Source organism: Camelus ferus, chromosome 9 (assembly GCF_009834535.1).
Source record: "Camelus ferus isolate YT-003-E chromosome 9, BCGSAC_Cfer_1.0, whole genome shotgun sequence".
NCBI classification, from domain to species: domain Eukaryota; kingdom Metazoa; phylum Chordata; class Mammalia; order Artiodactyla; family Camelidae; genus Camelus; species Camelus ferus.
The window spans coordinates 49,130,826-49,158,821 of NC_045704.1; the positions used below are offsets into that span (position 1 = coordinate 49,130,826).

Here is a 27,996-nt window from a genome sequence, read left to right on the forward strand (position 1 = left end):
AAAGAGTCTGTCTCATTTCTCTATGTCTTGTTTTCTTTGTTTTAATTTTTAAAGTAAACAGTGCAGTTTGTTGTTGGGCGTTAGACTATCAGTATGTTTAGAGAGACTGAATATTTGCTTTCAGTTTGGAAAACTTTCTGTTCCTTTAAGTATCTGACACACATTTCAGGAACGAAGAGGCTGGATGTTGTGAGACACAGGCTTGGGCTCTGCTGTGACTTGTTCTAGGTCTCTAGGATATGCCCTAATCCACGTGGAAAAGCAGAGTTGTGGGTGCACATCTCGAGTTCTGGGTAACACAGGTTTCACAGCTGGGGCCAGCGCTAAGGGGAGCTGGGGCAAGAGAACAAAGCCAGTGCAGGGGCTGGTGGGGAGACGGTTATGCGATAGGTGACTGACTGACTGGTGAGAGAGCTGCTGTGAGTTGCTATTTAGTAACGGCTGTGTCATTAGACCCTAGACATGTTAGAGAAGTGAGAAGATAAGGGTGCTGCTTTCGTGGAGCATAAGAGTGGGCTATAGCACTTTGGTTCCTGAGGAGCATGGACAGCCACTTCCCTTGTCCAGGGGACAGTGTCAGCCATCAGGCCCTGCCAGACACCTGCCATGTTGAGTTCTGAGGGTCTGCTGCTACTGACCTTGTGTCTCTCCCTCTAGTACGCCCTGCACGTGTACAACGAAGTGATGGGTGTTGGGCAGAAATACGGAATCCGGAATGCTGGGTATTACGCTCTTCGTAGTCTCCGAATTGAGAAGTTTTTTGCTTTCTGGGGTCAGGATTTAAACACCCTCACCACACCCCTGGAATGTGGACGAGAGTCTCGGGTGAAGTTAGATAAGGTACGTACCTATGCTCACTCCACTCTGTCCCTCAGCTTTGCAAGCAGGGAGCCCGCGTGAGGACCAGGAGAGCTGGCGTCAAAGGAAGTGTCCAAGTGTTGAGAGCTCAGCGATGACAATCAGGGTGTCCTTGCAGTAAGAAATGTGTCTGTGGGGTAAAACACTTAATATGGACACATAATACACAACACTTGCTTGGCGCACTTTGCTCTCTTTTAGACCGAGTGCTTTCTGGGCAGTTTTTCTGAGTTGATTATGGTGATTCATTAAACATGCCAGGAATATATGTACAAATGAGTCACCTTACATTCAACTGCCTAATTTTTTTGTTTCTCTTCAGAGTAACACATGAAAATGATTTTTTTTTTTTTAAATACCAGTTTACTGGGAAGTTCAGTGAAAAGCCTGTTTTCCTACCTCTGAACCTACCCAATCCCACTGCCAGTCTGTCCTTGTACAGGCTCCCACGTAGGTAGGGCCAACAGATGGTGTGTCATTTCCCTCACCACTTCCTTAACCTAGATGGGCAAGTACTACACGCTTGGTATACTGCACCTTGCTGTCTTCATTTAACAGAGTATCTTAGCAATCATATAACTTTTATATCAGAAAAAGTTAAAAAATGCTCAATTTGGGAAACAGGAGAAAATACAAAGAAGAAAATTAGTTTACTTTATCGTGCTCTTTTTTGTACATGTGCATACATAAATACACACATTGAATACAGATATATATGTGTGGACTTTCTGCTCAATTATATAAAAACATTGTTTCTAGAACAATTTTGGCAAATATTTGAGTATTGACTTTTCTTCCTGAATATTCTCTGTGTGGTCTTGTGATTGAAACGTGTTTATAAAATAGAAGAGAGAAATGACATGTACCTGTGTTGAGAAAAGTTCTCTGAAGATGCCCTCCATGTAGTGAATGCAGTTTTCCGCATGGCAGGAACCACTTTCCCAGAGCTTGCAGGGGTATGTGTGGGGGTGCGGTCCCTTGCAGCGACACCAGGTGTAGATGCCATCTCAGCGCCACCTCTCTCTCTCCTAGGGGATGGATTTCATTGGGCGAGACGCCCTGCTGCAACAGAAGCAGAACGGGGTGTATAAACGTCTCACTATGTTCATCCTGGATGACCACGACACAGACCTGGACCTCTGGCCTTGGTGGGGGGAGCCCATTTACCGGAATGGGCAGTACGTGGGCAAGACCACAAGCAGTGCCTATGGCTACACCCTGGAGCGCCATGTGTGCCTGGGCTTTGTGCACAATTTTTCTGAGGACACCGGGGAAGAGCAGGTGGTGACGGCAGATTTCATCAACCGGGGAGAATATGAGATTGACATCGCTGGACATCGGTTCCAGGCCAAAGCTAAGCTGTACCCCGTCCCATCCCTCTTCACCCATAAACGCCGGAAGGATGACGTGGAGCTAAGTGACTTGCAGGGGAAGTAATGCAAGGCAGTTTCGTCACCTCCCCATCATCTTAGGCACTTTTCTCCCCCCCGATTCCCTCCCTCTTCTTGATTTAACCTTTGCCTCCTGCCTCTTATCTTGATATAATTTTAAGCTTTTAAACTTTTCCTTTGCAACCTCTCCTGTCCTTGCATCTTCTCCTCCCTTTTCCAGTTTTCCCCCGACACTCTGGGGCTGGTTGTCCAGTCCCTCCACCTCAGAGGTTCCCGTGATGACAGGGAGCATGTTTGACAGCAGGACAGGAGCAGACTCCACTCGTGGCTGTGGGTTATGGTGAGTCTGACTTCAGATGCTGTGTCCTGAAGCCAGAAAGGCTGATGGTATGCAGGCCTCAGGGTAAGAGTCGATCTCCGTGGGGCTAAGCTTTTCCAGAGTGAGCTGTTAATTTGGGGGGAGGGGGGTTTACTGTGTCTGACACAGCCCTGTGGCTCTTTCTCCCATCCCATCGTGCTTGGGTTGGCACCCTGATACCTCCAGCAAGAGGAGGACCATCTACCTCACTGATTAGAGGCATCACGTGGGTGTTTTCTGGGGTTAACCCTCCCAGGCCTCCCTCCCGACCCAGTTATCAGACTGTTGGGCCAGGGCCACCTACCTATAATTTTCTTCATCTCTGGCTAATCTCTACAGTGAGGGGTGTTTTGATTTGGTTAGCTGAGTAAACAAATAAGACAGTGTTTGAAAGGGAAAGACCATGTTGCCTTTTTCATTACTTTTCGTAGCTGAAAGGGTCTGACCTCAAAGTACAGCACTGGGGATGCTGAGTTTCCTATTAAAACAGTGCTGCTTTTTTCTGTCAGCAACTCAAACGTTCAGTCATCCCATCTTGATCCTTTTCTCCAAGTGCACGTGACGATCAATTCAGCCTCCCATCCCTTCCACAGGAGGCCCACTGGCTCAGTACATTATCTCTCTCTTTAGAACAGGGAGGGGGAGGTAGGACAAGCATCCTGGTTGAATAACTTAAGCCTTGTGCCCATGCTGAGTTGAAGAGAACTACCGGGACCCCAAGTTTTGCTGCCCCTGCATGGAACAGATAGATGCACACGAGATGACCCACGCAGGTCCATGGAGTTCCGAGTGCGGACAGTATACATTACCTAAGCCCGAAGTCTGCATTCCATCTTTTCTTTCCAGCCTCCTCTTTGGAATAGAAAGTGACTTGGGGTACCAAGAAGCCCTGCACACTTTTAAGCAGTGTCTGTTTTCTGAGAGTGAAACTTGGATCTCACAGATGGGTATCCATCCCCACACTTAATTTCCCCTTGCAAACTGCTGCTAGAGATTTTAACTAATGTATTTTGGATGCATTAATTCTAATAGGTCAGTAAGTACATTACAGAAGATCCTTTTGTTAGAGCAGCTTAAAATTCTCAGGTGTCTGCCTGCTCTGGCACTTCTCTGGGATTCCTGTTTACCTACTAGATCACTGAGTTTAGTGTCCACCTTCTTAGTAAGTCTTAATTGATTTAACAAAGTAGTGTGTGATTAGAAAGCTGTTGGGGGACTTCACTATTTCGGTGCAAATGTGTGTATAACTAGCTGAGAGATGCTGCTTCTGGGCAAAGAGGAGAGAGGAGAGGTGCTGCCCAGCTGGAGAGCAGAGCAGTGCACGGCAGCTGTGAAACTTGAGAGAGCAGGAAACGGGCACCCAGCCAATGCAGGTGTTACCAGCAGGGAGCTGACTGACCCAAGAAGGTGGAGAAATAAAAGTATCATACCCTGCACCACTCCAAAGTCATCTTTGGAAATGAAAATTTGGGATTAAATCCAAAAGAAATTGTAAGTTATATGCATAAATTATATCTTGTCTGTAAATAGGGGTCACACTCCTAAGACTATGGCAGGATGTTAATCTTCTGGGGTACCAGTCGTTAATTGAGTGCCCTGAAATATATTTACCTTCTGGTACTTTACCTTGGTCCTAAATTATAGGGGCTAGTTCTTTCCTGCCTCAAGCACAGCTGACAATCAAAACATCCTCATTTCTGTGTCATTTCCAGCTCCTGGACAGTGGGACTGCACGTGTTTGCCTTCTGCGACAACTCACCTCTCCTCAGAGATGCGAGGGATTGTTGAAAGGGTGGCTGGATTTTGATTTTAGGTGGTTGATACTTTCTTCTCTCTGAAATGATCTGTCATCAATGCTTGTGCTGTCTTGTCTTCTATCTGGTCAGCATATTCAATTGAAGAATCATTTTGAACCTATAAACACAAAGGGCCTCAAACAGATGGAAGACCCAAGGTTGCAAGTCTCCTGTGGGCCTTCTCCTCCCTTGAAATAAGCCCCTAGTTACTCAGGTCATATGTAAATCCCATGGTCATGTGATTGACACTGAAGATTTCCCATCTGTGATGAAAGCGGTAATTCAGAAAGTTTTCAAAGTAAAAAGGGACAACACCTACCTGCTTGGATAGCCCACTTGATGTCCTTTAATTTGTGTTTCTGTCACATAGCACTGCACAGGCAGGACCTGCTCCAGGAGACAGAAGTGAGCAATTCCCGCGCTAATCCTAGTGCTCCTCTCAGGAGTCCCTCTACCCCTAAATGCGAGAGATGCCATTTAGCCCCATGATTAAACCCAGTCTCATTTTGGCCCCGAAGTTCCCATTCCTGCAGGAGTAGAGCCCAGTCACTTCCATTTGATTCTCATCAGGAGGTGTGGCTGGATTCTACCTCCTCATACAGACCAAGAGTTTTACCTGTGTCCCTTCTTTACAGGGCTGTTATTTCCAAGAAAGTAACTAAAACATGTGGAAAATAACTCTTCAGTTTTCTCCTTTACCCTGCCTATGCATGCGCTTGAGATGCTAACCCCTCCCTACTGCCACACTGGCAGGATCGAACCACTAAAAAGTGGTTTTGCTTCACTGAAAAGACGACTCACCACCTTGCTTTCTGGCTCTGTTTATCCTCTGGCTTTTGGACACATTTGCTGGCATTTCAGTGAGTCTTCATAACATCCCTTGAGAAGCTGGGACATATAAAGAGGGAATCTTCTATGACCTATAGTCCTGATTCTGACCCAAACCTGTGTCCTGGGAGAACAGTTACATTGGTTTGCTTTCAGGCGTTAGCCACAAGGTTCCTTTTTATACCTCGTCGTTGCTTCTGGGCCAGAGTAGCCAGCAAGGATGTCTTTAGTATCTAAGATAGAGGTCTCGTCCACAGTGCTTTAATACTGAAGAATAAACTACCGTTTCGATTTTCTTTCTGCACATCCCATCCCAACACCGCCACATTACTCACAAACTTTGATATAAGCAGCATTGTCAACGTGATGTAGAGAAAAGTTTCTCTCAAGTAACGAATTTTCATCTCGCACAGGTCATTTACAGGCACACGGACTCAGGAGAAGCACAGCTGAGTGTAAGAAACAGTAGATGAAATAGGGATTAACCACATCCTGCACTGAGTCTTCAGTGAGCTAGGGATCCATGTCCCCACCACTCTGCCCTCCACGTAAAGGTGCTGAGTTGTAAGGCTCCTTCACTATCATTATGGGGCTGGCACCTGCTATCCCTTGACACTACAAATACACTATTTTTCAAGAGGACTGAGTATTTTTGTATGTTTTTGTCTTCTATTTGTCCATTAAACACCAGAGTTCCTTGTATAAGATTCTCGACTTCTAAGCAGAACCCTTGGAGAATCAGACATTTCTTCATGGGCCATTATTCTCATGATATTTAGATACACCTATTTTTATCCTTTGCAAAACTTTCTTCTTGCCTTATTTTTCTGTCTGACAAGGACAGAAATTACAAGAAGTGGGGAAGATACTTTTAACATCCTTTTCAACAGATCTATGCCAGAATTTCCTTTGCACACCAAGAACTGGAGCTTGGAGCACCTCTTTTCTCCAAGCCAGATTCTAGTGCCTTACACTCCAGGACGCCACATGGTGGGTGGAGATGGGAAGGATGAGAGCAAAAGTCCCTTCAACAGCTGGGTGCGGGGGAGAAAGCTCTGCAGCTTGTTTCATTAAAGGCTTTTCTAGCAGCACAGTTAGTAACACTTTACTCTCTGGTCAACTCTTGGGATGTGTGAAAACACCTGTGATTAGCGTAAAGTGCTACAACCCATTTTTGCATTTATAAATGTGCAGTTTAACTCAGCCCTGTTCCATCCCTGTATAGTGTCAGCATGTGGTCTTGAGGACACTCGAAGCACTTTGGTAAAAATGAGATCTTTCCGATGTGCCCTGGTGACAACAGGCACAGAAGGTGACCGAGCGTCTCTGCCCTCTGTGAATATGGTATTAACATTGTGCAGTGTTTCTATCAAGCCAAATGTCAATTCAGATTTTCTTCTCATATTACTAAGTTTGTAAATGAATAAACAGACATTTTAACTACTCCTGCCATGTCTATTTATGAAATGTTCTACATCTGTAATAACCAGGTTCACGTATTTGCCACCACTGAGACAAAACACCATACATAAAACCATTTGTACCTCTTACCAGAGTGTAAAAGAGAATTTGGAAAAAGGAGGAAAGATACAGCACTTAAAACTGTTACTCTCCAGGCAGGGGGGACGTGGCTGTGAGAAGAAATCCCCTGTTCCTCCTTCTGAAGTTACTATCTCTGGACTTGACATCCTATCTTACAACTTACAAGAAGCTAGCACTGGACTTAGCACCCATGTCTGTGTGGAAAGTGAACCGTGTGTGCACAACTGCTCACAGTGGTAAAAAATATAAACAGTCAGTGACTTTTTAGTAAACCGAGTTTCCATCCAGAAATTTAGTCACTGGACTTGACTACCTATTTTCTGAACAACTACATCTGGGAATCCATAGAAAATGTGTCTTAAGAATCTCGTCAACTTCCCTTCTAAACTTAACTTTTTATGTCCAGTTTCATGAATAACCAACTTTGTTACGACTGAAGTAGTACAGAAGAACATCCCACAGGCTCCGAGGCTAACTCCAAAAGAGGACTTCCACCAGCGTTTTGTACAGTGACGTTTCTGGGCCTCCCATGGTGAGTACTTTGAAGGGGATACGACTGTCAATTACATGTGTCTTCCTCTCAGTATGCGCATACTGGATTAAGTACATTACAGGCCATACTGACAAGGAGTAGCTCCAGAAAGGAAGAAGCCCAGCAAGCTGAGTCTGAGTGAGAAGGACTTACTTTCCGGCTCCCCCGCCAAACGAAAGGCCAGCAGAGTTCATTCCCGCCAGGACAAAGTAGCCCTGCACTGAAGGAGACTCTCCCATGATGCACCTCATGTCCGGGGTGAAGGTCTCAGGGCAGTTCACCAACTTCACGATCTCCAGAGCCTCCAGTTCTGGCATCCGACGCAGGAGGGAACTCAGCAGGGGCTCTGAGAAACAGCAGCAAACCAAAACAGAGTCCCCAGCTTTAGGGAAGTCCCAAACGTTCCACCGCTTACGCTTCTCTACCTCCCTCCTTTTAGAAAATTCTCTTGGAGAGCTTTCCTGAGAAGAGCCAGCTTGGCCATTTATCAGAAGCAGAAACCGTGGTGGAATCGTGGGGCGTACCTACAAAGTGATCGACATAAACACAGATGGAGAGGAAAGAAAGATACTCTCTAGAGAGGAAAGGAGCTGAGGGAGAGCAGATGCCACCCGTGCCTAAAGAGGACAATCTCAAAGGGATCAGAACTCGAGGGAAAGCCCTTAAATGGCCCCCAAAGAGATCTGCAATAAAAGACAATGTCACCTAAGTTGGAACAGCAGCAAAAGACAGAGCCTCGGCCTGTTTTAAGGTAAGTCCACAGTCAGGGAATAAGCCAGTGGGACAGTGGTAACAGATGACACACCAGGCTGAAGCAGGCTGGTGGGTACATGGGGGTTTATACTGTTCTCCCCACTTTTAAAAGTTTGAAATTTCCCCAAAATTAAGTTCTAAAGGGAAGGAGGGACACTCTTCATTCTAGTCCCTTTCATAGCTTTTGAATTTGGGACCATGTGACTATATGACCTATTCAATAAATTAAAATTATTTTAAAATTGAGTAGAAGAACGTATTAACGAAACAATTCTGCTTTTTAAAATTCTCTTCAATTTTATACGAAGTCCTATCAAAAGAAGGTTTCCTCCTAGCCTAAAATTTCAGCAGTGATGTTAGGTAAGTAAGAGAAGCCAAAAATCATTTAACCGAGATCCAAGATTTTTAGTTCCCTGAGGCTGTTCACCAGTAACTGCATCCTTAGACCAGACAAACTCTGTAGACTGCCCTCTGTAACCACCGAATGGTGTTGTTACAAAAATCAAATAAGGAACTAGGGAGGCATACCTCGGTTCAGTTCTAGACCACCTCAGTAAAGCGAATGTTGCAATATAGCGAGTCACTGAATTTTCTGGTTTCCCACTGGATATAATATGTAAATATTATGTTTACACTCTACTGTAGTGTATTTTTTAATGTGTGTGTGACAGCATTATGCCTAAAAAAGCAATGCACATACCTTAAAAACAAATTTAAAATAAAATTAAATACTTTACTGCTACACTAATTTGAAAAGATTCATGCACCCCAATGCCCCAATGTTCATAGATGCATTATTACAATAGCCAAGATGTGCAAGCAACTAAATGTCCATAGACAGATGGGTAAAATAAACGTGGTTTTTTATATATATATATATAATGGAATACTACTCAGCTGTAAGAAAAAAATGAAATTTTGCCATTTGCAACATGGATGGACTTGGACGGTATTATGCTTGCTTAGTGAAATGAGTCAGAGAAAGACAAATACTGTATGTTATCACTTATATGTGGAATCTAAAAAAGAAAATGAACTAGTGAATTAAATAAAAGAGAGAGAAAGAAAGAAGCAGACTCACAGAATCAGAGGATAAACCAGCACTTACCAGTGGGGAGAAGGAAGGAAGAGGGGGCAGGAGAGAGGCAGGAGATCAAGAGGAACAACTACCATGTACAAGATAAACAAGCTACAGACCTACATTGTACAGGACAGAGAATAGAGCCAATATTTTATAATAACTGAAAATGGACTATAACTTAAAAATTATGAGTCATTATGTTGTACACCTGAAACTTATACAATATTGTACCTTAACTAGATCTCAGAAAAACTTTTTAAAAAGTCAACTCATTCAGACTTCAGTGCATTATTAAAACTTCTAAAAAAAAAGTAAAAAAAAAAAAATTGCTAAAATGTGCTAACCATGATCTGAGCCTTCAGCAAATCTTTTTTTTTGCAATAGTAACAACAAAGATCACCGATCATAGATTGTAACAAATATAATAATAATAAAAAAGCCACAATTACCAAAATGTGAGAGACACAAAGGGAGTAAATGGAAAATGGCACCAACAAGCTTGCTCAACACAGAGTTGCCACAAACCTTCAATTTATTCAAGACGCAGTATCTGCGAAGAACAATAAAACGAGGTGTGCCTGCATTCCTGAAAACGCTTTAAAATATAAGGTCTTAGACAAATATATGGCATTCGTGTTACAACCTAGTTCACATACCAAAGTGATCCCAGTCTTCCTGTAGATTCTGAATCTCCAGCTGGTTCTTGCCCTCAGTGAAAATTGGTTTCGGGTTCTTCTCAAAGCCCCCAGACAAGATGCCACCCTGCCAGTTCCGAATATAAATTCTTCCGTCAGCGTCCACAATAGCTGAGGAAGAGAAATGACAAGGGGGTGGGGAGTAGGAGAGAAGAAACAGGGTTTAGGGCCCAGCCAGCATTCCAGATGGACAGAAAAAGAAGCACAACAAAAACACCAATTATAGGCTTTATTAGCCACACAGCATCCAGTGAACACTGGCTCTCATCAGCTTGAAAATACCTTTCCCGGTCATGGGGGAGGATCCTCCCTCTCAGATTTACAGTGGAGACTTTCTCAGACTATGCCTAACCAGATCAGTTACCTAGAAGCTTTAACTAGGCCTCACAACCAACCAAACTACGTAACTGCCACTGTGCCACGTGAAAGCCTAACAGAAAGGGGGCTGCAGAGCCCACTCTAGGGACGAAGACCTCAAAGTGACATCAAACCCTCCCACGGCGCCGGGAGTCACTGAACAGCCCGAGTTTATAGCTCACCTATGACATCTCCACTATGTACAGCATTGAGACAAAAACTCTAGGTTACATTCCAAACATTCTCAATTTGGAATTACAGTTAACTTGCCAAAAAACAAACAAAATTGCTGAAGTGGGATGGCCAGAGTGGGCACTTTCATAAGGAGTCAGTTATTACAGGGAAGTTAGAATTGGGTCCCCCGCCCTGTAACATGCTCCAGAAAAGACAAGACTCTTTGGGCACAGTCTGTCCTTAGCAGAAAGCCTTCCTCTGCAGAGGACAGAACGGTGGCAAGGAAACAAGATTAAAAACAAAGTGCGAGTCCTCACTTGGTGCGTTGCTCTGCAGGGGGGTCTCCAGGGGGCGAGTCAGAAGGTAGAAGTGCTCGCAGGCATGTAACGGGATACTGACCGGCTCCTCGTTGGACAGACCCAGCTCGTATGCCCACTACAAACGGACAGATTGATTTGTGGGTGGAAGAGGAACAGAGAGACAAGTGAGCAAGTTCAGCCGCTTGAGAAGAGTTTAATTTCAAGCAGCTAATGGGCACTCTCGCTACCATGTCAGCTGTGGGAAGCCAAGCTCCCGCCTGCTGTAGTTCAATTATCGGATGGGGAGCAACACTATACCCTTTAAAGCACAAAATTTACTCTTAGCTCAAAGGAAGACCGATTTACCAGCTGTAAAAGGAACTCGTGGGGAGCAAGCAAGGCCCTTTTAACAGAATGCCTGGCCTCAACTGCAAACCCCAGACACCAATCACAAAAGAACTTCACAGGTCAGAGAGTATTCCTAGGTCCCCTTAAGACTGTGGAGGGGGAGGCAAGGGGCCAGTCTGCCCCCAGACCAACAGCGGCGTAGTGTTTCGGAAACTGAATGCATGCTCCTGGCACGATAAAACCGCCTACTACTTATTTGCTGGGTGATAGGATGAAATGAATCACCAAAGAAAGACCAAACGCCAAGGGCTGATTTATGTCAAGATCAACCGTTTCCTGGCCTTCCGGACCAGGACAGCACCAGTCACCAGGGTGGAGGAAGGAAAGGTCACTAGTGCTTCTATATGAGGAGTAAGTACAGGGTTCCGATTTGGAGTGTGAGAATTCTGAGTTTTCCCGTCCACACAAGAAACAGTGTGGTCCCTGGCATCTGTTTATTCTGTCACAATACTAACCTTACGTCTCTACGCCAAAAAATCCTGGAGACAAGAGGTAAATAAGAAAATCAGTGACCCAGTATTGCTGCTAACCTACCTGACCAGCGCAGTTGACAAAATACTGGCACTGGATCTGTCCTTTATCTGTCTCCACACCAGTGACTTGACCTTTTCTGACCATAACATGAAGAATACTCGTCCGGTCATAGATCTGAACACCTGTGGAAAGGCAGACAAAGGGTTGGTGCGTCATCACCTACCGTGTCAGAACTCGGCACTTGCAGCAAATTCTCAACTCAAGAATCACTGAAAAGGCCAGGTCGATGCTTTCATTTTAAAAACCAAAAAACTCCTGGAACCTCATCCGGAGACTGTGGAAATGGGCCTTTCCCAAGACTGAAAAGGCCAGGCCAACTGAAAAGCCAACTTTAGTAAATAACCAAATCCCAGTAATCATAAAGGGGCAGGGGAGAAAAAGTTCAGTAGGGCATCTTAAATCCTCATCTACCTACATCACGAATCAGTTTATCCAAAGTGTGTAACACCCTGGGCACTGACTAGTTCTCCCCCTTATTCACTGCAACACTGGGATGTGATCCAAGCTGTCTGTGGATTAAATCCCCAAGGTGTGTTTCAACCTTGGAGCTTCTCAAGTCCCGTGGGGGGGGTGGGGAAATGCCCTTAAATCTGAAGTGCTTTAAGCAGTAACTAAAAGCAGTTCCTTGGAACTTTAGTAAGAAAACTGTGGCCCTGAGGGAAAATATTTATTAACAGGTTATTATAGAAACACAAAATTCCTGCGAAGAGCTAAGAGCCAGTGTTCCCACATGGAAGCGGCTTGGAGCCCCTGCCTATCGTGAGGTGCTTTCTTAGACGACCTCTTCCTTCCTAACCCAAAGCCAGCTTACCATTTTGGGAGGCAGCACTTGCCAGGGCAAGAGCCACATCAGCGGAGGACACCACCGCATCCTCGGGAACATGCATGGCCCCCACCAGGTCGTGCACATTGAGGAGAGGGTGAAGTTCGGCCACTTTCTTGGGGGAGATGATCTCGGAAGGGATGCCTATGACACTGCCACAGAACACAGGGGGACAATGACATTCACTGGCCCTCCCGCAGAGGTCAGCTGACAGTAAAGTCAGGACAGGCTTCTAGCCTCATACGTACTTCAGCCTTGAGTTGACACGCTTCAGGGAGATCAGCCGGTCCTGAGTTTGTGCCAGGAAGATCGAGCCCGTCCTTATGTAACCTGGAAGAGAAAACAGCCCAAACTGAGACAGACCAGGCAGAGTGCGGCTTGGGGGAAGGGGCAGAGTGGCAAGCCCACTAGACTGTCAACAGCAGACCTGTGATGAGTCCGGACTGCCCACCAACCAACCAGTCTCAGCTCAGTCTTGTGAGGATCAAATGAAGATTCTAATGTACATCAAATCACTCTTACAATAGAAGTGAATTGCTACACAGACTTTTCTTGGGGGGAGATGTAACTCTGACCGATCTATATTCTCACCCCTTTAGGTAATTACACCCTTTGGCCTCCTATTCTAGGTGGGAGTGTAACCCTTGGTGAAGGCCACTCACCACATCAGCCTCCCCTCCCGTGTTCCCCAGTACAGCCAGCAGGCCTGTGACCTAAGCGCAAGCCATCTGACCCTCCTGGAATACTCAGTCTTGATCAAGGAGGTGCCTCATCTCAGAAGCAGCAGCGTCCTGGCCAGACTATTCTTGTTCCAGCTGAGGGACTGACTGCTGTGGGGTCCCCACAACCTGGCCTCCACCCTGCCTCCAGCTGGTAGCCTCCTGCCAGCCCTACGGGCCCCCAGTGGCCTTCCAACTAAACTCTTTTTTGCCCAAGTTACCCAGGGTCAATTCCTGTTGTTTACAATCAAAGTACCTGCTACAACTGCTATTACACTTGAGTCGATGACAATCTTCCCAGAATGCAGTGACTCTTAATTCTTATGAAGAAAAACATCGAATCAATCAGGTATATTTTAAAAAGTAAATTTAAGTATTTTCTTACTCCTCTTGAAATCATCAGCTAAATATGCCCTTCACTGACATGACAAGGTTGCCAAGTTTGGGGAACTGAAGTGTCAGAGCCTGGTTTTGAAAGGACTCGTATCTTCAATAAATTTACTCCTTTGCTCAATCCTAGAGTACACAGAAAGCAGACCTGTCCATACCACTACCACTGTGAAAAATAAAATTGCTAATTACTGGTCAATGTTTGTTTACATTTCTGTTTGTCTTCGACTGAAGGTAGAGTCAAAATACTGTGGTCAGAGGTTCCTAGTAGTTCTTTTTTCCCCCTATAGAAAAGTTGTTACTCACTGGAAATGTAGTTAGGTTATTTCTGGTAGTGTTCCATCGTAGGTCCCCCCCCGACCCCCATCCTGATGGTTTTCTTTTATATTTGAGTATGCAAAATGTTCACATCACTCTAAAAGTCGAAACTACACAAAATCAAGAAATGTCACTACCCCCCACGCCCCCACCCTCCACCCTGTTTCTGTCTTACCCTGGGAAGGTAACCAACCTCAGTACTTCCTGGTTTATCCTTCCTCTATTTCCTTGTTCGCAAAGTAAGTATGCACTTGCATATTTTATTTCTTACACAAAAGTAGCCTGTTTTACGTAATCTTTAATGCTCTGTTTTTCTCATATGACAGTGTATCCCAGAACCCACTCCACAGCAGTTCACTGACATCCTCTTCCTTTTCTCATCCACCTAGCAGTCCTTCATGTGGTTGTTCCACTTCATTTTACCAACGTCCTATGTATAATATTTAAATTTGCAGTCTTACATTTGCAATTAGATAGTATTACAATAATTAATCTTGTGGGCTTATATTTTTGTACAAAACATTCTTAAGGGCAAAAAACAAGGTACAGTCTCTAAAAAAAAAAAAAAAAAAAAAGAAGGTACGTAATAATAATGCTGAATACAATCTGAGTTTGGTTTAAAAAAAAAAAACAAAAAACTATACCTGTATACATATACCATAAAAGGGAGTCCAAGGGTACAAACTAACCAGAGTGGTAACTTTCAGGGGTTACTGAGTGGGGAGGAAAGATTTTCACTTTTTATTTTTATATTCCTATATAGCTCATATTTATTATAATGAGTATGTAACTTGTTACATATGTTTAAAATTTTTTTAAAGTTCCTTATAACTCACTAAACATTTTTTTTTCAATTGATTTGACATGGATTTGGTAAATGGCTTAATCTACCTGCATCTAGGTTTCTTATCTGTAAAAGAATGAACCTTCCTCCTTGTAAGATCAAATGATATACGGAATACTTTCAAAAAGTTATTAAAACTTTTAGATTAGCATGTTCATTCACTCGACAAAAATTATACTTCACGCAAAGGAAGCACTGCAGAAACTAGTATCTGCATAATGAGGACTGCTGAAGTGATCCACTAACTCCGAGTAGAAAGTTGTTAACGCACACCTCACGAGAATGAACTATTTTCAGAGAACTGGCACACGATTTCTTATCATTAAATCTAGGTTGTACATGTGTCATTTGTCTTAATGTCTCAGAGCAGCCCGCTGGGTGACAGTGATTATGGGAGTATACACATGTAACACTCTGCTGGGTAACAGAATTCTCCATCAGGGAAGCCCCTACAGCATCTTTCACAGCATCACTGGTGAACTACAATGGGGGTGACAGATTGAGGGGGATGCCCTTACTCTCCCTTGCCTGGCTTCCTCACTGCCCCACAGGCATCAATAAGGCAGTCCAGAAAGGGAACGAGACCAAAAGCTAGGCTAACTTACCTTACAGAGAAGAAGTCTGTCGCCCTGGTTTCTCTGGAATTGGACCACCTGAGCGATGTAAGGCTCAGCAAAGCACTAGTAACTGAACCAAGGGACTGGGAGTCAGCAGTTCTAGCTGTGAGCCCATTCTGTGGACCCTCTTCTGACTCAACCCCTAGTTAATATCTGATTCAAGTACCTTGTTGTCATTAAATTAAATCCAACCAGAAGTATCCGAAATACAGTTAGGTTCCACGTCTACCATAGCCAAGTTACCAGAAAATCAGTCTTCAGTTGCAATTTACAAATAAGGTTACCCTTCAGTTGGCAAAAAGAGAAGTTACCCTCCTCCTTTGTCACTATTAGTCTTGAATTATGTGTGATCTGAATTATGCAAGGTCTTCAGAAGAGCATCCCTCACATGTGTACTGTCCTGAATTTCACCACTGGGTCTCACTACCCTCTCATGATAATAAGAGTGGTCACCAGTTTCATCAGCCATGAGACTAGGCTCGACTCTAGGCTTCTAGCTGACCCATCACCTCACAACAAACTGCTAGACATTCTTTCAACTTGTTATTATATGGGACACAGTACAGATCCATCTTCCTGTTCTTGGGACAATTCCTACTCACTCCAGTACTTTTTAGCTTGCAATCCCATGTCCTTACTCCCCTAATTACACAGGTAGTGGGAAATCCACGTTTATGCTTTCTAGTCAGAAATATCCTTAACAGCAACTGTTGCAGTGCAGGGGATCAAACTATGATTTAACTATCGAGCACCTAAACCTGAGTTCTTTCTCCTCCTCTTCATTTAGGAGCCACTTACTATACTTCAGTGAGTGAAATATATATGAAATGGCCCAGGAAAACGTTTGTTCCCTAAGAATTGCAGAATCTGAAACGGGTCTAGGATACTGATTGAAGACCCTCAACGTATAGAGAAGGAAACTGAAGACAGCTCGACAAGCTACCTGACTTGCCCTGTGCCACCTGTCACACCCTGACTAGTGCTGAGCCTGGACTAAAACTCAAGTCCAAATTACCAAATCACTGGGCAGACTCGGTGTGAGACCAAAAACAGTACTGAGTGAAAGAGTCTAGATTACCTGCTTACCTGTTTGGATCCCTGTTTCTTGCTCTAATTGATGGTAGAGTTTGTTTGAATAGTCTGCCATCTTCTGCTCAATGGTCAAGTGTCTGGCGGTGCTTAGGATGCCAGCACAGAACCTCGTAGAGCCAGCAGCCAGCCTGTAGGATGGATGCAAATGCTATTAGGCAGACTCACACATCCGTGAATACAACATATTCAAGGTTCCTTATTATAGCACTGTTTCTAACACTAAAAGATGGAAACAAACAAAATGCCCATCAACATGAGAATGATTTAAAATTTTGGAGTTCACCTATTCAACAGAGTACTTTACATACAAAATGAATGAGAGGGGAGGGTACAGCTCAATGGTAGAGCACGTGCTTCATTAGCACGCACAAGGTCCTGGGTTCAATCCCCAGTACTTCCATCAAAATAAATAAATAAATAAATAAACCTAATTCCCGCCAGCGCCCCCCCCCCCCCCGCCAAAAAAATAAAAAATAAAAAGAATGAGAATACTTTTATGCACCAATCTTAATGGAACAACCCTAAAGAAAAAAGCCAGGGGAAGAACACAGTTTAAGTCATGCTACCACTTGCATGAGATGGGGGGAAAAAATGAATATCCAGATAGCCATATACATACCTACCAATACATATTTGATTATACATGTAAAAGAGTATCTAGAAATGATATGCAAGGAACTTAGCTCACTTCCAGTGAGGGAAACCTGTAGCTGAAGGTCAGGCAGAAGGAGACTTTTCCCTGTATGCTCTTTTATACAATTTCAATTTCGAACTCTGTGAATGTGTTGCCTATTCAAAAATAAACACACTTTAAATGTCTTAAATGTTGTCCAATTTGTGATAGGCAATAGAACATGAAAAGCCTGGAACAGAAAAAGGACACTAGGGAAAAAGTGAATGAATTCTTTAGTGAACAGAAACTTCAGTTAATAATAATGTCTCAATATTGGCTCGTTCACTGAAACACGAATCTTAACGTAAGATGTTAGTAGCAGGTGAAACTGGATGTGAGGTACATGGGGACTCTGAACTAGCTTCACAATTGTTCTGTAAATCTAAAACTGTTCTAAAATAAGTTAATTAAATGAAGAGGAACAGAAATAAGGCAGAAAGCAGCTCAAAGACGAAGCACCCGAGTCACAGGATTCATTGCTGTTTTACTACAACAGAGAGAGCAGGATGGTAAGATGTGCTGTGAGCCTGACAGAAATACATCCCTTAGCTACTTGTTATGCTGGAGCCTGCCACTTCTCTGAAAACCAAAAAGCATGAGTATTGGGCATCACAAAACAATGTACTGGAGATTTCACTTTTCTGTGATTCTTCTTAATGCCACTTCGCAATATTTAGATTAGCTATTGGTGGGTCAGTGTTACCAAAAGGGATGAGGGAAGCCCATCCAATCAGTGAAGGGGAGCCACAAGCCAAGCCAGGTCCAGTTTGATCCTTACCTGCCCTGCTCCAAAAGGACAATATCCTTCCATCCCATCTTAGAGAGATGATAGGCCACAGATGTGCCCATGATTCCACCCCCACAGATGACCACGTGTGCCTCGGCAGGCAGGGCAACGGAATGCGCTTCGGCGACGAATGCACCGCTTCTGACTGAGGACCACTTCTGCCATCCTCGGCTGTTTCTTTGTCTTCGGACCACTGATAGCAACCGGTGAAACATCACGTCCGCCAGCAACTGGGAGATGTGCTCTCACTCAGCTAAGAAGGAGATCCCCAGAATTCCAACTAGACAGAGAAAAACCAAACATATTTCATACCACTGTATTCAGTGCATAGAATTAATAAGAAAGGGCTGAAACAGAGAATAGTAATTGTTCGTTCAGCAAAAGTCTGAGAACTTACTGAGTTCCAGACACACTGCTAGCTGTAGATACAGCAGTGAACACGGAAGACGAGGCCCCTGCCTTTACACAACTTACGTTTGGGAGAGACAAGAAGCCAATGCACAAATGAAACAAGTAACAAAGCTAGCATGATGGAGTCATTAGGGGCACAGTCAAAATACGATGGTCAGAACAGGCACATGAAAAAATGCTCAGTATCACTAATTATCAGAGAAATGCAAATCAAAACTACAATGAAGTACCACCTCACACCAGTCAGAATGGCCATCATGCAAAAGTCCACAAAGGACAAATGCTGGAGAGGCTGTGGAGAAAAGGGAACCCTCCTACACTGTTGGTGGGAATGCAGTATGGTGCAGCCACTGTGGAAAACAGTATGGAGATTCCTCAAGAAACTAAAAATAGACTTACCAGATGAGCCAGCAATCCCACTCCTGGGCATATATCCAGAAGGAACCCTACTTCAAAAAGACACCTGCACCCCGATGTTCAGAGCAGCACTATTTACAATAGCCAAGACATGGAAACAACATAAATGTCCATCGACAGATGACTGGATAAAGAAGTTGTGGTGTATTTATACAACGGAATACTATTCAGCCATAAAAAATGACAACATAATGCCATTTGCAGCAACACGGTTGTCCCTGGAGAATGTCATTCTAAGTGAAGTAAGCCAGAAAGAGAAAGAAAAATACCATATGATATCACTCATATGTGGAATCTAAAAAAAAAAAAAAAAAAAAAAAAAAAAAAAAAAAGACGACGACAAATGAACTTAAATATAAAACAGAAACAGACTCACAGACATAGAATACAAACTTGTGGTTGCCAGGGGGGGGGGGGGAGGGGGGTTGGAAGGGACAGACTGGGAGTTCGAGATTTGTAGATACTGACAGGTATACGCAGAATAGATAAACAACTTTATACTGTATAGCACAGGGAAATATATTCAAGATCTTGTAGTAGCTCACGGTGAAAAAGAACATGAAAATAAATATGTGTATGTTCATGTATGACTGAAAAGTTGTGCTGTACACCGGAAATTGACACAACACTGTAAACTGACTGTAATTCAAATAAATAAATAAATAAATGTCAGAAAGAAGGTGACATTTGAGAAGACCTGATGGATGGAAAAGAACGAGCTACAAGTGTGCCAGACAGAAGAACGAGCACGTGCAAAGGCCATGAAGTGAGACAGACCTGGATGAGTCCAAGCACAGAAAGGAGGCCGGCGTGTCCACAGCATGTGAGCGAGGGGAGACGACCTGAGACAAGGCTGGAGAGGCGGCAGAGAGCAATCGTACATGGCTCTCAGACACCACCACGAGCAGCGGGACTGATTCTAAGTGCGAAGGAAAATACTGCAGCAGGGGAATGAAATGATGGGGTGTGTTTTCCTAAGGTCAGGCTGGCTCCATGGTGCAGAGTGGATTGGAGGAGGGGAAAACAGAGGTGAGTCAGGTGCTACTACTGTAGGTGTCCAAGGGGGTGCCGTGGGGGTTCAGAAAGGATGATGGCAGCAGACTCAGAGAAGTGACTGGATCGTTGGGGAAGCAGAAATGACAGAACTTATGTGCCAACAAGCCAGATGTTAAAATGGGGAAAAGGGAGGAATAAGGATGATGGCTAAGTTTCTGGGCTAAGCAACTGGGGCCACTTACTCTATGAGAAGGATCAGAAATAATAGGGAGGGAGGCAGGGAAGGAGAGCGAGCAGGAGGGAGGCTGTGAGGGTGTGCACGTGTGTGTACAATGAAATATTCCACTCCCTGATGTCAAGTGCGAAGGACCCGTCAGGCATCCATGTGGAAACATCGAGCAGCACCCGGACATGCGAGCCTGAAACTTGGAGTGTGATTCGGAGGTCATCAGCATGTATACAATTCCTGAAGCCCCAGCATTTCGAACACCAAGACTTCTGAGGCTCCCCGCACGTACACACGAGGAAGAGAAGGACTAGAGGCAGGACTGAATGCTGGGGCAGACTCACAGAGCATCCAGAGAAAGAGAAGTGGCTGAAGAGATGAAGAAGGAGTCGCTAGGGAGGCGGAAGAACACCAGGCAGAGGTGTCACCGAAGCCCAGGGAGGGACGTGTGTGAAGAAGCGGTCACTACAGAGGGTGCCGAGGAAGGAGCAAGGTGGCCGCGTGTCCACCAGAATTTCACAACACAGAGGCCCAGGTGTCCTAAAAAAGAACATTTTCAGGGGATGGAGGGATGGAATACACGCCAGAGCAAACTGAAGTGTAAGTGAGCGGGGGGTGGGGCGCAGGAGACTGTGACACTGAGCTCGGAAGGGGAAGGGAAAACATGGAGCACAGCAAGGTCTGTTTTTTAACTGGGGACTATTAAGAATGTTTCACCGCTGCCAGGATGAGCCAGGAAAAGGGAAAGAGGTGGGTGAGGAAGGAGAGGGAATAAGAAAGGATGCGGTCCCAGAGAAAGACAGAGAGACGGGATGCAAAGCCATAGCAGAGGAGGCGTGCCTCGCGCTTCCACGGCGATGCGGTAGAGTTGAAGGTACTGGATGTCTGCTCCAGAAAGGAGGGATGACTCGTCTCCTCAGGCTCACCACTCACACACGAGCCACCGGCTGCAATGTCTCTACCAGACAGTAAATGTCGTAGCTTAGAGAAGAAAAAGAACGCAGGCCATGCCTATCGGGAAAGGGATCATATAGAGAATAAGACCTAAGCTGAGCCTGGGAGGATAAAACTGGGACAAGGAGAGACAGAAAGCACACACAGTCAAGCTGCAGAACAAGTCTGACCCTGCGGGCTGGTGGAGGACAGGAAGGGATCTGGCTCGGAGGCCTCAGTGTCTCTGAGTCCTGGGAGCAGAAACTGAAGTCAGGTGGAGCCAGACCGGGGAAGACGCTGGATATTTGGTCTGACGTGGCCCAGTACCACAAACTGAAAATGAGAAAGGCAGAGTTTTAGAAAAATTTATCTAACAGCAAAAGAGAGGACTGTTCAAGTTTCAAGAAACTGAAGAAAGACCTGCTGGCTGACTGTGCAGTCACTGAAGTACAGGAAGATGAGGACTTCAGACCAGAGGGGTGGCAACAGCAGACATCAGGGCAGCACACCGCTAGTATCACCGGCACCTCCACTACCAGCCCCGGGACCCAGTGGGCTCCACCATCAGCCCCAGTCATCTAAGGCCAAAGTATCCACGCCCATCCATCAGACAGGACTCACAACCGTGACCAACGCGGGTACAGATTGTATTCCGAGAAAAATCCCAACCAACGAGGGACTAACTATTTGGGCCACTTTGGGGGTGCCATCATGCCTCGTGTCCCTGCCAAACTCTGTCTCAAGACACAAGCTTCTCCACACAGCTAGTCTTGCTGTAAGCTCATCTCCACGTAACCAATTTCTCTCTCCAGATCCAATCCCTCTCTGCTTTCCTCTCCATCAGACTTCTCCACTGCGCCCCTCAGAACATCCTTTCCAAAGTTATATGCCCACCCCTTCACTGATGTCCTCTCCACCTGTGTCTCAACAGAAATGCAAGTCTCCTCTGGCACATGGCCAGCCCTGTTCCCCTGACCTCACCATCGAGAGGTAGGGTCAGGGTCGGCATCCTCATCCTTCTGCACCATTACCACCTGGTCATGCTTAAAAAAGACCCCGTTCCACTGTGGCTGTGCTGGCAGGCACCCTGTTCCTAGCTCCAGGCTACCTCCTGTAAAGCCCCATCCGGGTTCTGAACCCATAACGCTGCTCCTCTCCCGACCTTGGACCCCATCTCCTGTCTCCCTTCATCTAAGCAGATAACCTGTCTCATCTTGACCCCTGAAACTCCACCTGTAAACCTCCTTGCATCATCTGCAGCCACCTCTGCCATCCTGCACAGGGTCAAAACCTAGTTCTCTCACAGGCGCCTGGATCCCGCTTCTGCTTCCTTCCCAAGAACCAAGCTCCATCAACTGTCCTCCTCTGTCAGACACCTTCTGGTTTCCCTCCTCCTCCTCTGCCATTTAGGTACGCTCAAGTACCCCACCCCCCACCCAGCAGATTTAAGAAATAAAACAAAGCTCCATAACCTTCTTCGGTCAGCAATTTTTAATTCTACAAATTATAAATTATAAAATGATGGTCTTTGCAAAAACTCAAACACGGGAGGCAATTAAGATTTCCCAAGACGCAAAGCTCACCAACACCAGTGTTCATGATAACTTCCCAGATTATTTCTGCAGCAGTGAACTGCCCTGATGTCCACTTGTTTGCCACCACCTTTGTCATGAGTCCCGCTTTTCTTTACCTTGGTGATGGCACGGTCTGCCAGTGGAATTTTTAAGCAAAAATTTCTTAACATGTGCTTCACAACCTATCTTTTTCACTCAATAAACAATACACGGAAAGACCTACTTCTACTCCCCCCCCCCAACTTTACCCCCATCCTACTTTCTCCTGAACCAAAAGCAGGCGGCCTTCTGCCCCACAGGCCACCGACACCACTCTCAGAGGAACACTAATGCTGCTATTAGTCCAGGGGCATTTTCTGGCACCAGCTCACTCGCCCATGGGTGCCTCCTTCCTGCTCACACACTCTTTCCTTGTTTTGTGTGACACCCACTGCCCGGATCACGACTCGCCGGCCTCTCTCCTCTGCCTTCTCTATGTGCTGATGACCCTAAAGGGCTCCCTGACCAGCTCCTCTCCCCCGTCCATTATCATCCAGGCGACTCCCTCTCCTATGACTCACGGCCTAACCCCTGACAGCTACCCTGAGCCTCAGGCCAGCACGTCTAGTTGAAGAACCGCCACGGCCACTTGGACCCCCACGGGTCAAACTGAGCACAGAAGGTGAAGCCGTCTTCCTCAGTCTCCAACTCTGTCCACTTCCTGTGTCCCCCAGGGACACCACATACTACAACCCTGGGTGTCAGCCTGCATTCTCCCTTTCTCTCCCCTCCGCTCTCCAGTCAATCATCAGGACCTAACAATTCCACACTCTACGTTTCCCTCTGACGGACGGACTTCTATCCATCTCCCTTCCCTTTCCTGAGCACAAGCTGCCATCCCCTCACTCAGTTTAGGCAGAAGCTCCCCTACGGGGCTTCCAGCCTCTACAGCCTCTACTCTGCACACCATTCTCACCCCCCAGCCCCCACACAGGGCTCTGGGCCACTCTTCTATAATGAAAATCCACCTAGAGCCAGCATACTATGCAACAGTGAAAATCTGAAAGCCTTCCCATTAACATCTGGACCAAGACAAGGATGCCCACTCTCACCACTTCCATTAAATATAGTACTGGAACTCCTAGGCACAGCAATTCGGGGGGGAAAAAAAGAAGAAGAAATAAAAAAGATCCAAACTGGAAGAGAAGAGGTAAAATTGTCATTACACGTGGATGACATGACACCATATATAGAAAATTCTAAAGGCTCCACACAAAAAATACTAGAGCTGTAAAAAGAATATGGAAAGGTAGCAGGATACAAGATTAACACAGAAATCAGTGGCATTTCTTTACACTAATACTGAAATGTCAGAAAAGGAAAGTAAAGAGACAGTCCCGCTTAAATTCCATTAAAAAAAATAAAACAGTTAGGGATAAATATGACCCAGGAAGTGAAAGACTTACACAAACAGAACTACAAAACACTGACCAAGGAAATTAAAGATGACTTAAAGAAATGGAAAGATATCCCATGTTCTTGGATTGCAAGAATTAATGTCGTTAAAATGGCCATACCACCCAAAGCAATCTACAGATTTAATGCTATCCCTATCAAGTGACCCAGGACATTTTTCACAGATCTAGAACAAATAATCCTCAAATATATATGGAATCACAACAGACCCAGAATTGCGAAAGCAATACTGAAGAAAAACAATGAAGAGGGAGGAATAAACCTCCCAGACTTCAGACAATACTACACAGCTACAGCAATCAAAACAGCATGGTATTGGTATAACAACAAACATATGGAGCAATGGAACAGAACAGAGAGCCCACAAATAAATCCACTAACTTTTGGTCAGTTAATCTTTGACACAGGAGGCAAGAACATACAATGGAGGTAAACACAGTCTCTTCAGCAAATGGTGTTGGGAAAACTGGACAGCTACATGTAAATCAATGAAGTTAGAATTGGCCCTCACACCAGACACAAACATAAACTCAAAATTAAACATAAGACAAGACGCTATAAACCTCCTAGGAGAAAACATAGGCAAAACATTATCTGACATAAATGTCAGCAATGTTCTCCCAGGGCAGTCTACCCAGGCAACAGAAATAAAAGCAAAAGTAAACAAACGGGACCTCATTAAACTCACAAGCTTTTGCACAGCAAAGGAAGCCACAGGAAAGCAAAAACACAACCTACGGAATGGGAGAAAATATTTGCAAAAGATGAGACTGACAAGGGCTTAATCTCCAGAACATATAAACAGCTCACACAACTTAAAAAGAAAAAAACAAACATCCCAATTCAAAAATGGGCAGAAGACCTAAGCAAGCAATTCTCCAGTGAAGACATACAAATGTCCAATAGGCACATGAGAAAATGCTCAACATCGCTAACTATCAAAGAAATGCAAATCAAAACTACAATGAGCTATCACCTCACACCAGTCAGAATGGCCATCATGCAAAAGTCCACAAAGGATAAATGCTGGAGAGGGTGTGGAGAAAACGGAACCCTCCTCCACTGTTGGTGGGAATGTAGTTTCATGCAGCCGTTACGGAAAACAGTATGGAGATTTCCCCAAGAAACTAAAAACAGACTTACCAGATGATCCAGCAATCCCACTCCTGGGTGCACCTCTGCTCTCCAGTCAATCATTAGCGCCTAACAATTCCACACTGTACGTTTCCCTCTGAGAGACGGACTTCTCTCCATCTCCACTGCCCTTACCTGAGCACAGACTGCCATCCCCTCTCACCTAGTTTAGGCAGAAGCTCCCCGATGGGGCTTCCAGCCTCTACGCTGCACATCATTCTCACCCCCCCAGCTCTCACACACAGGTCTGGGCCAGTCTTCTAAAATGAAAATCCTATTTCATGCCCCAGCTTAAAACCCGTCAACGACTATCTGATGCCCTCAGAAAAAGTCCAATTCCTTGATCCAAAGGGTAAGACCCTTCACTATCTGCTCATTTCTTTCCTCTCCTTTCACATTCTAACCAAGTCAGACTGAATCACTTGAAACTCCTCAAACACGTCAGACGTTTAGTTTTTCATTCACCTCCAGGTCTGTGCAGAATGTTCCTGCTAACTGGTGTGGTTCCTGCCAACCCTCCCCGCCAAATAAAGATAATCCCCTCAGCTCTCAGCCTGTTTGACATCTCATTTGTCCCCTCTCTCCCCTGACACTTGGTCAGGTGACTCTTCCCTGTCCCCCAAACACCCTGCACTACTTCCTCCAGCACAGAGCCAGTCACACCACATAATGGTCTGTTTGCCAGCCAGGGAAGCAAAACGGCAATCAAGCTGAGAATTCAGACTTCAGAAGCAGACAGATCTGGGTTTGAAAATGTCCCCCACCTCAGGTGTATGACTTGGAGCAAGTCCCTCAGTCTCTGGGCTCCTTATCTGTAACATGGGCTAGAACACCTACTACACCCGGCGGCTCCAAGACTAAAGCAGACAGTGCAGGAAGAACAGGGCAAGTGGCGCCGAAGCAGCACTCAGTAAGTGGTAGTTTACTTACTGTTATGAGGGAGTTCTCTGAGAGCAGGGAATGATTACAACTGCATCAGGGTTTTCCTAGCATTCAGCGTGGGCACCTAGGAAATACAAGCTGATGAATGATGAGAACAGAAACAAACGAGATGGGGAAAAAACTTAATGATGACTCAGATCTCACGGCTAGGCCCCCAGATTTGAGGGACTACCTAAATAACCTGAAAGAAGTTTAAAAAGGCAAAATTCTTGTAAGCAGTTACAATATGCCAGACACTGTTTTATAGATACAACTAATTTAATCCTCACAACTCTGTAAGGCAGATACTATAATTTCTATTCTACCCCAGAAGAAACAGTGGCACACAGAAGTGATGTGACACTTCTCTGTGGCACCCAAGGTCCTGTAACACTGGTGAGTGGCAGAGCATGAATTCAAAGCTAAGCAGTCTGGCCTAGAGTCTGCCATTGAATCATTACTCCATGCAACCTTTAAATCAAGATTAGATGAGTATCTTTAAATTAAGACGAGATGAGGTAAAAAAAAAAAAAAAAAAAAAAAAGGATAGCTGTGAGAACAAAACCACAAGGCAGCACTTTCCCTAGCAGATAAAGGGAACTGCAAAGGTGGCGTTAGAAACATAGTAACAGATGAGTTTCAAGCCACTGAATAAACAATGTTAAAAGGCCAGGGTGATAACCAAAAAATAATTTTTGACCTTGTGCTCATGACCTTCAAAAGAGTTAGTGACATGGTGAGGGAAAAAAAAAAAAAAAAGATTCACAGTGGACGCAAACAATGAAGAAAGGAAGGCATCAGAGTATTCAAGAAGGTTTGGCAGAAGAACTAAAGCAAAGCAAGAGTGCAAAGGAGTAGGAAAAAACCAAAGAAGTAAATCATGTACATGACTGAAAATAAATCATAGTTCTTAAAAAGAAAATGACTGTATAACATTCTCTAAGAAAAACAATTTCTGCTAAGAAACCCCTCAATACTGGGCCTGGTTATGCTCAGATCTGCCTACACGTCAACGAGAGCAAGAGGACAGCTCCAACTCTCTCTCAACTGTTCCTCTGAATGCTCACAGCATCGTGTGCAAACCCGCAGCTGGTCACAAGGAAGACTGGGTGAGAACAGATAAGAGTAACACATTTCCCACACCTGCCTCAGCATTGGAGCCACCTGGGACACCAGGTGATCCGACAACTTTAAGAAATTAATACGAACCCCTATCCGTGGAAAAGTTCCTGCCACCTCCCCGCCCAGCATCCCCCTACAACATGCTGACATGCGAGGCGAAACAGACTTGAAGATGTCTGAATCAAATCAGTGTCACACAAGTCAGTCCCGAGGGGGTCAGTCTTTAAGAAGAGGGCTCACTGCCCTGGCCTGGACGTTTCCAAGTAACCTCACTGCCAGACTCGGCCGCAAGTTTTACCAGTTACTTAAGCACAAGCGGACCGCGCGTTTCCACGCGGGGAAACAACTCCACCTGCAGAGTTGTCCCAGCTGAACAAGCCTGAGCCGCGCTGCGGGGTGGGAGTGGGGGAAGGGGTGCCTGCCCAAGGCGGGCCTACAAGAGCGTGGGCATCCAGGCTGAGCTGCGGGCGCCTGGCAGAGCCGGTGCGCGGGCCCCGGGGCAGCTGGACACGGGTCCCCGAGACGCCACAGCCGCAGAGGCTGAGGGAGTTCAGCCGACCCACTGTCCGCCTTCCGGAGGACCGGGCAGATCCGCCGGGAAGCGAGGGACGGCCGGGACCCTCCTGAGCGAGACCACAGCGGAAAGAGGGGGCCCTGGGGGTCCCGGGGGCCCTAAGGCCCGCGCGGACGGGGAGGCCACAGCGGCCCCGCGGCTTCTCCTTACCTCACGTGCCCCCACGGGCTCCGCGCTCAGCAACACCCGGGCTGACGCATAGCAGCAGCCGCCACAGCAGTCGCGGGGGGTCGCGGAGGCCGGAAAGGGGGCACAAGGAATGGGGAGGGGACGAGGCGGCGGGAGGAAAAAAGTTCCGGGGAAAATTGAGCCCGCGACCTTCCGCGCTTTACGGTCCCTAGCAAGGGGACGCCGGTGCGTGATA

The 27,996-nt window shown here is 45.5% G+C and overlaps 2 protein-coding genes and 1 long non-coding RNA gene across 12 annotated transcripts in view; 2 read left to right on the plus strand and 1 right to left on the minus strand.

Moving 5' to 3' along the window:
- PDPR (pyruvate dehydrogenase phosphatase regulatory subunit) overlaps window positions 1-6,676 on the plus strand; it is a 39,623-nt gene extending 32,947 nt beyond the window's left edge. For 3 of the 5 annotated variants that reach the window (XM_032486726.1, XM_032486727.1, XM_032486728.1), the window contains 2 exons: window positions 658-840; window positions 1,891-6,675. In XM_032486726.1, the coding sequence (XP_032342617.1) occupies window positions 658-840; window positions 1,891-2,295 (588 nt within the window). In that variant the 3' untranslated portion in view covers window positions 2,296-6,675. Of the gene's footprint in view, window positions 1-657; window positions 841-1,890 lie in introns of all 5 variants that reach the window. The other 2 variants (XR_004322509.1, XM_032486725.1) reach the window with 2 other exon arrangements.
- LOC106731071 (pyruvate dehydrogenase phosphatase regulatory subunit, mitochondrial-like) lies at window positions 26-27,996 on the minus strand. Of its 6 annotated transcripts, XM_032486733.1 has the most exons (14): window positions 27,783-27,996; window positions 25,946-26,021; window positions 17,861-18,149; window positions 16,404-16,537; window positions 12,678-12,759; window positions 12,418-12,581; window positions 11,607-11,728; window positions 10,683-10,800; window positions 9,796-9,945; window positions 7,459-7,651; window positions 5,567-5,680; window positions 4,723-4,790; window positions 4,367-4,521; window positions 1,810-1,920 (listed from the first exon to the last, which is right to left on the minus strand). In XM_032486733.1, exons 3-11 carry the CDS (start codon window positions 18,082-18,084, stop codon window positions 5,650-5,652), a joined length of 1,218 nt encoding a protein of 405 aa, XP_032342624.1. In that variant the 5' UTR covers window positions 18,085-18,149; window positions 25,946-26,021; window positions 27,783-27,996; the 3' UTR covers window positions 1,810-1,920; window positions 4,367-4,521; window positions 4,723-4,790; window positions 5,567-5,649. The 6 variants fall into 6 exon arrangements, with proteins under 6 accessions (XP_032342620.1, XP_032342624.1, XP_032342623.1 ...); XM_032486729.1 differs by adding an exon at window positions 26-988 and having other exon boundaries at window positions 1,725-1,920; window positions 4,367-5,680; XM_032486732.1 differs by having other exon boundaries at window positions 4,367-4,790.
- On the plus strand, window positions 7,661-17,233 carry LOC116665811. The gene is made up of 2 exons (XR_004322512.1): window positions 7,661-8,056; window positions 16,105-17,233. It is a non-coding gene; the product is annotated as an uncharacterized LOC116665811 (long non-coding RNA).

What these genes read in the sequence shown, in the direction of transcription:
- LOC106731071 (XM_032486729.1), bottom strand. Translation starts at nt 18,084, where the DNA reads ATGTTTCACCGGTTGCTATCAGTGGTCCGAAGACAAAGAAACAGCCGA. An exon ending in GGAAGACTGGGATCACTTTG is followed by an intron (nt 7,652 to 9,795) that starts GTATGTGAACTA and finishes GCTGTTTCTCAG; the next exon opens with AGCCCCTGCTGAGTTCCCTC. An exon ending in TTTGGCGGGGGAGCCGGAAA is followed by an intron (nt 5,681 to 7,458) that starts GTAAGTCCTTCT and finishes TCTTACACTCAG; the next exon opens with CTGTGCTTCTCCTGAGTCCG.